The 13,162-nt window shown below is 35.9% G+C and overlaps 1 protein-coding gene across 1 annotated transcript in view; it reads right to left on the bottom strand.

Annotated features, from left to right (window-relative positions):
• The window catches only part of cracd (capping protein inhibiting regulator of actin dynamics), a 40,814-nt gene that overhangs the window by 13,966 nt on the left and 13,686 nt on the right, over nt 1-13,162 (bottom strand). The window contains 2 exon segments of the mRNA XM_046836667.1: nt 5,542-5,631; nt 11,569-11,682. Of these exon segments, the coding sequence (XP_046692623.1) occupies nt 5,542-5,631; nt 11,569-11,629 (151 nt within the window). The 5' untranslated portion in view covers nt 11,630-11,682.

Here is a 13,162-nt window from a genome sequence, read left to right as displayed (position 1 = left end):
AGATAATTTTTATTATGTCCTGGTATGTAAAACCATAAAACCATGCTTTGAGAGCAAAAAACCCCCCCGCATACATAAGTTTTTATAGATGATTTCAAAGCACCCTTGCATAGCTGTATTAGAACATGTTTGCAAGTATATTATTGGTTTTATGTGAAGCCTCAAATGTAAAGTCAGCTATGGATGCATTCAAAACATGTGATATGTGACAAATTACATTTACCCACAGTTTATATCTGAATTCAAAGCAAACTTTCACAGCGATGTAAAATGTTACATTTATTCATCAATACTGATGATGTCCGCACTTGGCATCAAATTATGCTCATTCATAAAACCCCCTTAGAGAGAGATAGATAAGAGGCTAGTCGAGACGTCTGTGCATGTTTATGTATACAGTGTGATCTCTTTCATTAAAGAGCCACTCTACACCACTGACATGCTAAATGCATTTAGTGACCCTTGGTGGATCTGTTACAGGCTAAAAGTGGAATCAGGGTCAGATTACAAATTGTGTTTTTACTACACAAAGGCAGTGTGGAAGAATGATAAAGGTGTCATTGAAATGGATGCTTGGGATGTTCTATAAAATCACCACTACAAGTATTTAGTTTCAGTCACATCTTGTTTTCATTAACTAATTTCTTTTGGAAATCTCCCCCCCGCCCCCATCTCTCTCTCTCTCTCTCTTTCTCTCTTTCTCTCTTTGTACATGCTGTTCCCGGGTTCTGTCCGGTCTCACTTGCACAATACGTTGCTGCAGGCGTGTTCAGCTACTGAGGCGTGGAAGTGGACTGGACAGCACTCTGTCAGGACAGTGGCATTTGGTGCCCCTCAGTGCATCCACACCACACAGCTTAAACTACAGAACAACCAGAAGCTCCTCGTACCACAAAATTACACTGAAGCAAATCCACTGAACATAGCAGTACACCTCCACTCAGAATGTTTTTTCCCCATTTCATTTCTTAACCATTCATCATCAAACCACTGCCAATTATTTGCTGGAAAATACATCTTTTAATGCAGCAGATATATTTTATCCTCTGAACAATAAGAAACTTGAAGCATTACAATACATTTACAAATCGTTGGTCTAACATTGCAGGAAAACTGCGATCACATGATCTGCACCAGCTGCACTGGGCATTCTGGTTTTGGGTGTAGATTAATCACTAAAAAAGTCAAGTGAATCCATTCTAATACAATAGTGTGCAAAAACTGGAGGGGTCCAAATATTTTCTGAGCTCACTGTGCTGTAATAGTGTGTAATGAGATTGCATGTGAGTACTTAATCATCTCATTTTATAGTATAATAGTATAGTCATCAGAGCATAGTTATTGTAGTTTGATAATGACATGAACAAATTTTTGCCTGCCAATAATACCAAAGATGATACCTAATCTTTATCATGATTTATTCCCTCTTTAAAATGTACACATATATTTCTTATAGTAAAGGAAACATTTGCCAAAGCATTTAACGAATCTGTTTCCACAGAATCACATTTGCCAAAGCATTTAACGAATCTGTTTCCACAGAATCACTGCAACTCAAAGATTATAATTCATTGACAGAAAAATGCATGAGAGAACTTCTTATCCAAATCAGGCAGGAGGAACAAGAAACACAAGCCTCTGACCTCAAAATGTCCCAGCTCTCAGATCTTTTCCTCATTCAATATAATGTAATTATGTTGGTATGATTAGAATATATATATAAAAAACCTTAGGAGCAGAGCTGTGTAATTTCTTATCACATTCAATAATTTACACTGGTGCATCAGCATAAAATTTAAAGAATGGATACAAGTTGCCATTGATGCGCTATACTTTAATTATTTAAAAAGTGACCAATAATTTGTGACCAATATTTGATATGTAGATGGATTTCTCTTCACTAAACTGTTTTCAAGCACGTTTTCTCAGCACCGCTGCTGCTACGTGACTGACGTATCACAACGCTACAGAGACCAAATTGTGTCACATAGAATACAGATTAACATGGCAGAGGTAGAGCTGCATCTTCCTGGAGACAGAACAGGAAAAGACAACTGGTTTTATTAATTCATTAATTTTGTTATTTTGCATTACAAAGGCCTGTTTGTGAATTAGCTATGCGTTAGAAGTCAGAAGGCACTTAAGTAAATGTATCATTTGCTGTCGGTCTGAACCAAAGAAATAAAAGTGAACTATCTGTACCATATTGAATTGCATAACATCATATTTTTTCCATTGTATCATATTGGGTTGAATTGCATCGTGTTAAATCTAATCGAAAACGGTTTGCTCTGTGTTGTAAAATATGTATCTTTAATGTATTGTATCGTTGGCTATGCATCACCTCACTTATGGAGAACTTATGGATCCATCTCCATACTACTCTGTCCTCTACATATCCCTTTTTCAAACCAACTACTTGCAAATCTTCCCTCACCACATCTATAAACCTCCTCCTTGGCCTTTCTTTTTACCTCTTTCCTGGTTGGGCCACCCTCAGCAGCAACAACTGCAATCAAGCGTTTGCGATAACTTGCAATGAGTCTGTTACAGCGCTGTGGAGGAATTTTTGGTCCATTCATCTATGCAGAATTGTTGTAATTCAGCCACATTGAAGCTTTTTCCAGCATGAACCGCCTTTTTAAGATCATGCCACAGCATCTCAATAGGGTTCAGGTCAGGACTTTGACTAGGCCACTCCAAAATCTTAATTTTGGTTTTTAGCTTCAGCCATTCAGAGGTGGACTTGCTGGTGTGTTTTGGATCATTGTCCTGCTGCTGAACCCAAGTTCGCTTCAGCTTGAGGTCACAAACAGATAAGGTCAGGATTTTTTTGTAAACAGCTGAATTCATGGTTCCATTTATCACAGCAAGTCTTCCAGGTCCTGAAGCAGCAAAACAGCCCCAGACCATCGCACTACCACCACCATGTTTTACTTTTGGTATGACGTTCTTTTTCTGAAATGCGGTGTTACTTGTACGGCAGACGTAATGGGACACACACCTTCTAAAAAGTTTAACTTTTGTCTCGTCAGTCCACAGAGTATTTTCCTAAAAGTCTTTGGAATCATTAAGTTGTATTCTGGCAAAATTGAGACTAGCCTTTATGTTCTTTTTGCTCAGCCACTGTATTTGTCTTGGAGTCTGCCATGCAGACCATTTTTGCCCAGTCTCTTTCTTCTGGTGGAGTCATGAACACTGACCTTCACTGAGACAGGTAAGGCCTGTAGCTCTTTGGATGTTCTTGTGGGGTCTTTTTTGACCTCTTGGATGAGTCGTCACTGTGCTCTTGGGGTAATTTTGGTCGGCCGGCCACTCCTAGGAAGTTCTCCACTGTTCCATGTTTTTGTTATTTGTGAATAATGGCTCTCACTGTGGTTCGCTGGAGTCCCAAACTTTAGAAATGGCTTTATAACTTTTTCCAGACTGATAGATCTCAATTACTTTCTCTCATTTGTTTCTGAATTTCTTTGGATCTCGGCATAATGTCTAGCTTTTGAGGATCTTTTGAACTACTTTACTTTGTCAGGCAGGTTCTATTTAAGAGATTTCTTGATTGCGAACAGGTGTGGCAGTAATCAGGACTGGGTGTGGCTAGAGAAATTGAACTCAGGTGTGATAAACCACAGTTTTAACAGGGGGCAAACACTTTTTCACACAGGGCCATGTAGTTTTGGATTTTCTTTTCCTCAATAATAAAAACCTCCATTTAAAAACTCCATGTTGTGTTCACTTGTGTTATCTTTTACTAATATTAAAATTAGTTTGATGACCTGAAACATAAACATTTTTTTGATGAACATGCAAAAACATAAAAAATCTGGAAACAGCAAAAACTTTTTCACACCACTGTATGTATTGCAGTAGGTCCTTATTTCATATAATAACAAACAAACAAACAACCCAAAGCTCTGTGATCACCTGTAAGGACTGAACACACTTTAGTGGGCAAAACAGCAGAGTTGAATCATACACAGTTGAAAATAAAGCTTCTTTTTATAGAAATAGGCAGTTTGTTATGGAAAAATGTTAATAAAACGTTTTGACCTCTTCCTCTTTGTTTGCATCGTGATTGAATTCTGTGTAGGAAAGATTTTGCCTTGTTTCCTTGTTTTCGCTTTAAATTATCCCTAGTCTGAGTGTATCTTTATTCACCATATGCGTATTATTGCCTGCGTATTATTGACCTGACTTTTTGATATGTGACCTGGATTGTGTTTGCACTCCAATATCTTGAGTATAATCCTGACTGGCTAAGTGGTGACTATTCTTGGTTTGTCTATCCGGTTAATAAAATAAATTCTGTTAATTCTGTAATCTATTTTTAATTGCCAAAACGAAGAAACAAACAATCAGGGAATGATTTTCAATCCACAGGGAAGATGTTCCACTAGATTTTGTAGTGTGCTTATGGAGAGTTTGCTCATGTAGCCACAAGGGTGTAAGTAAAGACTGATGAAGGTGAGATGAGGAGGCTTTAATTTAATGCTACCACATCCAAAGACACCTCATTCAGCCACAAAATACTAATGCAGGTGAAGTGAGGAGGCCTGGGGTGCAGTCAGCATTCAAATTAATCTCTAAGTTGTTTATTAGGGTTGAGGTCAGAGCTCTATTGCTGGCCTCTTCAACCCATCTTCATGGAGCTCATGTCATGCTGGAAGAGGTTTGGGTCTCCCAGTTCAAGTGAAGGGAAAATTGAATGTTGCCACATCGAAAACATCATATACAACTGTGTGCCTCAAGTTTTGTGGTAACTGTTTGGGGAAGAACCACATATGGCTGGAACTACTTTTGTCCATTTAATATATTTTAAATAATATAGGAATTATGTATAAACTGATGGAGACAAATCTTAAGCTTTTTTTTTTGGTAAATCTGCTTTGTAGCAATTTCCATTGGTAAAGATGTATACAAATAAAATTTTATTGAACTTTATTATTTTTTTACTACCTCACTTTACATACCCTGCACAAACTGCACAGAAATGTCTGTATGTTTATTTATTATTCAATTCTTAAATTTTCCTATTTTTTAAAATATATTTTTAAAATATTTTCATAGCACCAGCACACCATGACAGATTCCTTGTACATGCAACCATGATACGTGGCAATAAAGATGAATCTGATTTTGATTCTGATATCTAATACCATTCTCTAGCTCAATACTGTAAAGCTTTAAATCCACATGGTTTCTAACTTCAGAACTTTGAGCTGAACCTGAAATAGATTGACACCTTTAATATAAATCATGGAATGGAAAGGCAATGATATACAGTGTCACACGATGCACAGCATCACACGATACAGAGCAATGAAACAGACTGGAGGCACACATTTAGAGTACAGAGCACAGCACACAAAGTCCTGAATGGGCTTTTGTAAGCTTTAATCAGCGCTTACAAACCCATCAGTGTCACACTCCTCTTAAAGAGACAGCACTTAATTAAGGTAATTATCACCTTGATCTGTTCCATTTAGCATACTGATACAATTTGGGCCATAGTGCTGTCTCTTTAAGACCGGCTGCTCTGTTTACCTGGGCCTTCAGATAGGGTTACTTCTACACGCACGTCACGCTTAGCCTCCTTACTGTCCATCACCATGGTTATGAAGAGCTTTTTTCTACCTGCATCAAGGGTAGAAAGTGGGGGAAAAACATAAACACATGGGAGATTTCCACTGGATCTTGTCAAAAGGGGTTGGGATTTGGGAGTGTACAGGAGGAAGAAGATTAGAGGAAACGTGATCGCCGGTTGCTCAGAGAGACCATGATGCTGATGGCTCACCTGCATCTGATCTCTCTCTCTCTCTCTCTCTCTCTCTCTCTCAATCTCTATCTCTCTATCCGTCCTCGCATTCTGCTGAGTCTTAACTGTACTCTTTCATCTCTCAACCTACTTATTCCTCTCCTCAATTATCCTCAATTATGCCATCACTGTCTCTGTTGCTTTGTTTCTCAGCCTCACTAGAAATGTTTCTCCTATCACAGACTATCCTCTCTCGATCACGCTGTTGTACAAATGTGAAATGTGCTTCAACATCTGCGATTAAGTTTTTTCTCGAAAGAGTGGATCAGTGGAAATGCAATTAATGTGTTACTGCTTTGGCAAGACAGAATGCCAGAGAGAGTATTTGTTCAAGTTTGGATTTGAATTACAAGCTCAAGTTGCATAGCTGCGTGTATGTGTTCTCGTGTGCGCGAGCGTGTGTGCGCACACAATTTAATTCCATCCTACTGATAATACAGAAGGAACGAGAGCTGTTATTAGATGATGTATGTCATTAATACATTATAGATATGTGCCTGTCATGAAAGAAATGGCTAATTCTGATTAATGACTGAAGATGAAGACACTTACAGGTATCATTTTACTATACAGATAGTAGCACACACACACACACACACACACACACACACACACACACACACACACACACACACACACACACACTTGTACTTGTGTGTAAGGCACATGTCAAGAAATTAAATGAAATAATTTCTACGTAAAAATATTTTTCACTACAAAGTGAAAAAAACAATACAATACTAATACATACTAACAATCCTGTATATTAATACTAAAGTGAGTGTGTGATTGTGTGTGTGTGTTTACATGTGTATGTGTAGGATTGTATTTTCCTGTTTTTCCCTTCATGTGTAGTCAGGGTTACTAGAAGTGTAAAGCAAGTAGAGAGTTGTAGTAATTAGTTGCAGATAAATAACAAATCAGTACAAGAATGGGAACAGAAATTATAACATGGCAATACACAAGTATATATATATATATATATATATATATATATATATATATATATATATATATATATATATATATATATATATACACACATTTTAAAGTGACAAGTTGCTTTGTATGCCAGCAGCTTTTTATAATGCCTTTATTGGTCGTTATTTTATTTTTGTCTTATTGCCTCTTTACACTCGTTTTTGTCCTCACAATCAAGTTGAGTACTTCAGCTTTAATGTTTTTATGTTTGACAATGGACTGTAATTATTCAAAAGGTCTCTCATGTGCAGTTTGTTTTTATGTCAAATCACAAAACAATAATGAATTCATCACTGCAATATTCAATGTCTCTTCTCTTATTATAAATCAACAAATGTATACTTTAGAACAGGAAACACATTCCATATTTATTTCATATTTATAAACTACACATTCACACAGTGTATTGAGCACCTATAAAGTGTGTATTTTGCACAATACATGCAATTAGTACCTTTTATTTCTAGTTAATAAGTTCATTGTTTAGACAAAACAAGTGTAAAGGAGCTGTAAGACAAAAATAATAAAAAAAAACAATCAATAAAGGCCTATTAAAAAGCTGGTAATGTATACAAATCAATTACTAGACACTTACAATGTTATTAGTCATTATTTACTGACTAATTTCCGATTACCAAATGTATAATTTATAATATACATATAAAAGCACAAATTGTTTCAGGAATGTCTCTTTATCACCCACAATATGAATTGTTGTATGACTGTCACAATGTGTGTGTGTGTGTGTGTGTGTGTGTGTGTGCGTGTGTGTGTGTGTGTGTGCATTGCAGAAGCTATGAATGGGATGATGATAGGAAGCACAAAGTACAGCATGTGCTTTGGAGTAGGAAACAAAACCTCAGTCATACAGATGTACACACACACACACACACACACACACACACACACACACACACACACACACACACACTCACAGCTGCAGAGTTGTGGCTAACACAAGCATGATTCACTTAGCCCACAAACGCCACTTCATGCAGTATGCAAGCGAACAATAATCTTAGCAAGATTTTTTTCTTCTTTCCTATTTCCGCCTTTATGATTTCTTGAAAAAAAGAAGTATATTTTAATCCTGCACTGTTCCCTCAGACTAAAATTTCACAAAACAGACACAAAGATATTAAGAAAAGAAAAAAAAAATGGCACTTTATTCTACACAGCTTGCTCTCTTATGGCATTTACAAATCTTATGTCAGTTTTGGCACAAATCATGTAAAATCCTGTAACCCACACACACACACACACACACACCAGGTCTATAGCAGAAGCATATAGTGAGTGTAGTGCAGCAGGTTTGCTCAAATAACTACAATTTGATATTTGAAAACCAGTTCATCCACAAACAGTTATAAATGTAGCATTAGATACAGTACAATAAATAAAAACATAGGACTTTCATACACTGGAAAGAAACTAAACTATAAATTCAGAAATAAATTTTTTAGCAGTTTATTTTAGCAAAATACAATGCAAATAATGTACCTGGTATAACTGGCTAATTAATTTCAATTATTAACAGTTATTTATTTTGATCAAGTATTAAAATATGATAGAAATAGAACTGTATGTATGACTTTACTATCTAATAAAATGCCGTTAATCATATTTTCTGATTTAATTTGATGCCTCGGGGGGAGGCATGAATACACCCTGGATGGAACACCAGTCTTAATTTTAGGTACCGTACAGACGTTTACATATTGCAGTAATTTATCATAGTAAACTCCATACAGGCACTAACCTGTGCTCAGGATTGAACTGGGGATCCTGGTATGGTGTGGTGGAAGTGTTACGTGCTTAACTCGATGTTACTTTATGAGGAATGATTTTTCAATAATTAGTAACCTAAGACAATAACAGGTTTCTATTGGCAATTAAGTACTAGATATTTAGGTTAGCTGACCAATCCAGGGTAAGCTCCTGCTTTGTTTCCAGTGTTCCCAGTTTAATGGAAATATCGCCATCCATGACAAGTGGCTAAATTGTTTGATTAGTATGTTTGTCAGCTTGCTTATGTCTAGCTGTTACTAGATAGAGACATACCTGATTAATGTCATTTGCAAATTTGTACATTTGTTGTGTGAAACTGCTTTTAAAATAAAACTGAATTGTGTTGACAAAATGCAGCTTGTAACATAATAAAATTATTTATTATATTATATTATATTACATTATATTATATTATATTATATTATATTATATTATATTATATTATATTATATTATATTATATTATACAATAATGTGAAAATGTAAATAATTCTGTGGTTTTATACTGGAAACACAAACCAGTCATTTTCTAATTGTACTTTTATGAACTTTTATATTTAACATGCTTAATAAGTCCTGTAGAGTCCGATCATCAAGCATTGCACGGTCTAAAAAATTTGCTGACTTTGCTAGGACTATCGCTACTTGGAAGATTTTACAACTGCCTTGAATGAATAGTCTTCCTCACTGTAGAATGATGGACTTTAAACGGTTTGGAAATGACCCTATAACCCTTCCCACATCAATAGGCAACAACAATTGCTTCTTTAAGATCACTGCTGATGTCTTTCTTTCTTGCCATTGTATTAACACACATCTGAATATTTTATATTAATAATTCTTAGAAAAGAATTCTTATAAAATTCTTATGGAAGCAGTAAAGGTGTACTTATTTTTTAACACATTGTTTCTCCATTTTGGCTTTATTTTATTAAAAATAAAGAATGACAAATTATAATAAGTGATGTGTTGTTTATCTGAGATTGTATTTACCTCATTTTAGACCTAATAAGGTCCAGATCATTTTTTATTATGTCCTGATGATACCAAAAGTGTTCAATAGTGTTGAGATCAGGTCTCTATTGCAGGTCACTCAACATCCTCCACTCCAACTCATGTAATCCATATCTTCATGGAGCTGGCATTGCTAATGCATCCAAAGAAGTCAAATACAATTGTGTGCCTCCAAATTTGTAACAACAGATTGGGGGAAGAACCACAGTTGTCCCAATACTTTTGTCCATATAGTTTATCTGTGTGTCTTCTTTTAAAGCGTTATGCTTTATTCATCTTCAGTTCCACTAGTAAATATAAGTGAGACAGCTCTATCATATCTTGTTCCTGATATTTTTTCTTTTTTTCTACCATTCATACTTATAACCTTGTTTGCTTATGATGTTTTTCCTAATGAAGTTAAGAAACGTAGAGAAAAAGTATGAACAAGTAGCGGTCTATTGAAAAGCCCACAGTTCTTTTTTCTTATTATTGAAAATTTGGCAGACTTGAATGGAGAGGAGAGTAACCTTAGCAGTGTAACCTGATATGTAACACGCACATCCTTTGTGCCACACCCTCCACGCTTCCCTGAGTTCTGATTCAATGTACCTCTGCCTTAGTATTTGTTTTCTCTTCCCCATTAGTAGATTTTGGAGTGTGCTTGTGGAGATTTGTGCCCTTTCAGCCAGAAGGGCATTACTAAGTCAGGTACTGATATAAGAAGAGGAGGCTTGGGGTGCTTAATCCCAAAGATTTTCAGTAAAGTTGAGGTAAGAGCTCTAAAGCAGGCCACTCAAGATCTTTCACTGCAACCAATTTAAAGCATATCTTCATAGAGATTGCTTTGTGCACAGGGGCATTGTCATACTGGAACAGGTTTGGGTCTCCTAGTTCAAGTGATGGAAAAATTTAAGTCGACTGCATGCAAAGTCATCCGATACAATTGTGTGCCTCCAAGTTTGTGGTAACAGTATGGTGATGAACCGCATATGGTTGGAAAGTCAGGCGTCCCAATATATATCCATAAAGTGTATAAAAGTCAGTTCATAAAATTCCATTTAACTGGTGTAGGAGTAGTTTTTCCTAATCAATATTTGCAGGGGCAGCAAATATATGCTCTTCAAATCTGCTGTTTTAAATTGCGATATAATATTGATACATTTTTTTTCTTAAAGCATCTACCATAGCATATACTCCTATATAAAAATAAGTTTCTGTTTTTCTCAAAGGTTTTATTTTACCGAATTATTTAAGAGACGATCGGTTTTAATTTACCAGCTGAATTCTCAAATCTGATTGGTCATAAGATTTGGATTAGTATAAAGGCACAGTTTGGATTGTAACAAAAACTTCTTTCTTATAAATTAACAATATATTAACAGCTCACCTCCATTTTATACAATTAATTATTGTTAATTCATTATAATTAACAATATACTAACAGTCAGATGTGCCACATAATTAATATCATAAATATATATTATATAGAGGGATAATATATATAGAGGGAGAGAGGGATGGTGACTGTTATATTTGTTATAATGTAAGTAAGGACAGAATCTCACTTCCAACATTAGCTGTAACTATAAACTTTTATAAATGTCAGTCAGTAATAAACAAAACAATTTGTAATCGAAGTCAATATCGATTTGGTCAGAGTGTATTCACCACCCCAGTGTGCATTGTTGTTAATTCGACAGTTTGGTTCATGATGTTTTCTTCCTAACTTACTTATTTTTCTGAAATATAAATTTCTGTAATATTAAATGGTAAGTTTGTGTAGTGGAATGGTTTTCTTCTGCCTTCCCGGCTGCTTCTCTTTTAACCAATTTATTTAGTGCAATTAATACATATTGAACCTCCGGTTACGTGTTAACAGCAAGCTACAGCCATATGTCACAATGGGGTGGCGTTACAGCGTAAATGCGCAATGCTGTAGCAAGCAGGCATACACGGTGATGCGATGCTCGGTGCGCGGAAGTGCGCCTTTACCTAATTTGGCTGCACAAGAGGAAAATGCCGCATACCACTGCAGGAAAACCTTAGGGAACATGGGATCGGTCTTCTGCAGGTGGCTTTCTAATCACCTGATGCTGCACCTTGACACTTAGGAGAGAAATATAAAATGATGCCTGGAATACATCAAATGAATTTTGGGAAACAGAAGCCCATGAGAATTACAAGGTACATCCACAATATAAAAGTTATTAAATAATGTATGGATGATGATGATGGATTACTGCCAAGAGAGTGAACATTCTTAGTAAGTATGTACTAAGAAAAAACAAGCGCCTGCTGTCATTTCCACGTTACAATTCCACTTGCTATTGGCACTCTAAGATGCGATGAAGGAGGTGAAGACGTGGAAAATAGCACTGAAGTGAAGCAACACTGGGATAAAGCCAACAGGATCTCGCACACATACATATAATGACACATACATTTAAAGCCAAATGTGGTACATAAAAAAAAAAAAAAAAGAAAAAAAAAAGAAAAGATACCTCTCCTCTACACAAGTTATTCCAGTGGTCTCCAACATGTGGTCCACAAGGAGTCTGTGACAAGCCCGACAAGCAAATTCTATATATAGACTCAATTTTAAAGCTTAATTTTTTTTCATAATACTTTAAATAAAATGGAAAAGGAAGAATATTAACACTTTACACAGCATTAAAACGAGATATTTTATCATTTGAAATCTCTCTCTCTCTCTCTCTCTCTCTCTCTCTCTCTCTCTCTCTCTCTATATATATATATATATATATATATGCTTGAGAGCATTAATTCATATTTTGCTGAGCCAGTATATAAAGATATTTAATTATTCCTTTGACAGATAATGGTGATTAAATGTTAACTACAAGCAAGAAATATATGTGTCTTTTTTTGGGTATATCAAACAAGTAGAACTCTAGATTATTATAACATGTAAGGAAGATCTCTGAGCTATTTAGTTTTTCACTGTGGGGTTTTCAGATGTTATTTAGTATCTACACCATAACGTACAAAAAAAGGTTCCGATGTGTTTGTGTGTCATTGTTTTTATGTCGAGAGTGACAGTAAAAACAGCAGCACAGGACTGTATGAGGATTTCAGAGGGACACGACTGGTAAATAATAGCTGTCTGGAGAACAGAAGTGCATTGTGCTCTGACGGACTTCAATACAATAATTTAATGATGAACGCTTTAACATGAATCAAAGGAAGCTGGAATACAGATGCACGGATCTATAAAAATGTACGCTTACCTTCTTACTGAATTATCCTGGTGAAAGGACATCTGTTAGCCTGTGTGGATGTAAGAGTGTGTGTGCGTGCATGTGTGTGTGTCCATTCCACCTCCCTGCTGTTGTGTAACTGGGACATTATCTGGAGTCAGGTGTCGCTTTGCGACTTGAAGAGCCCGTGTGTGTGAGAGAGTGTGTGTGAGTGTCGGTCAACTCTCATGTGCATCTTACTACACTTTACAAATACTGTATATACATGATTTTAATGAACGTGATTATTTTAAGACAATTCTTTCTATTATTTAGGACCCTTATAATAATAATGAAAAAAAGTGTGTTTGTGTGTAGGGTAGTAAGCG

Source organism: Silurus meridionalis, chromosome 23, assembly GCF_014805685.1.
Source record: "Silurus meridionalis isolate SWU-2019-XX chromosome 23, ASM1480568v1, whole genome shotgun sequence".
Taxonomy (NCBI): Eukaryota; Metazoa; Chordata; class Actinopteri; order Siluriformes; family Siluridae; genus Silurus; species Silurus meridionalis.
Note: the sequence above shows the minus strand (reverse complement) of the source record. Positions and strands in the feature narration are given on the sequence as shown.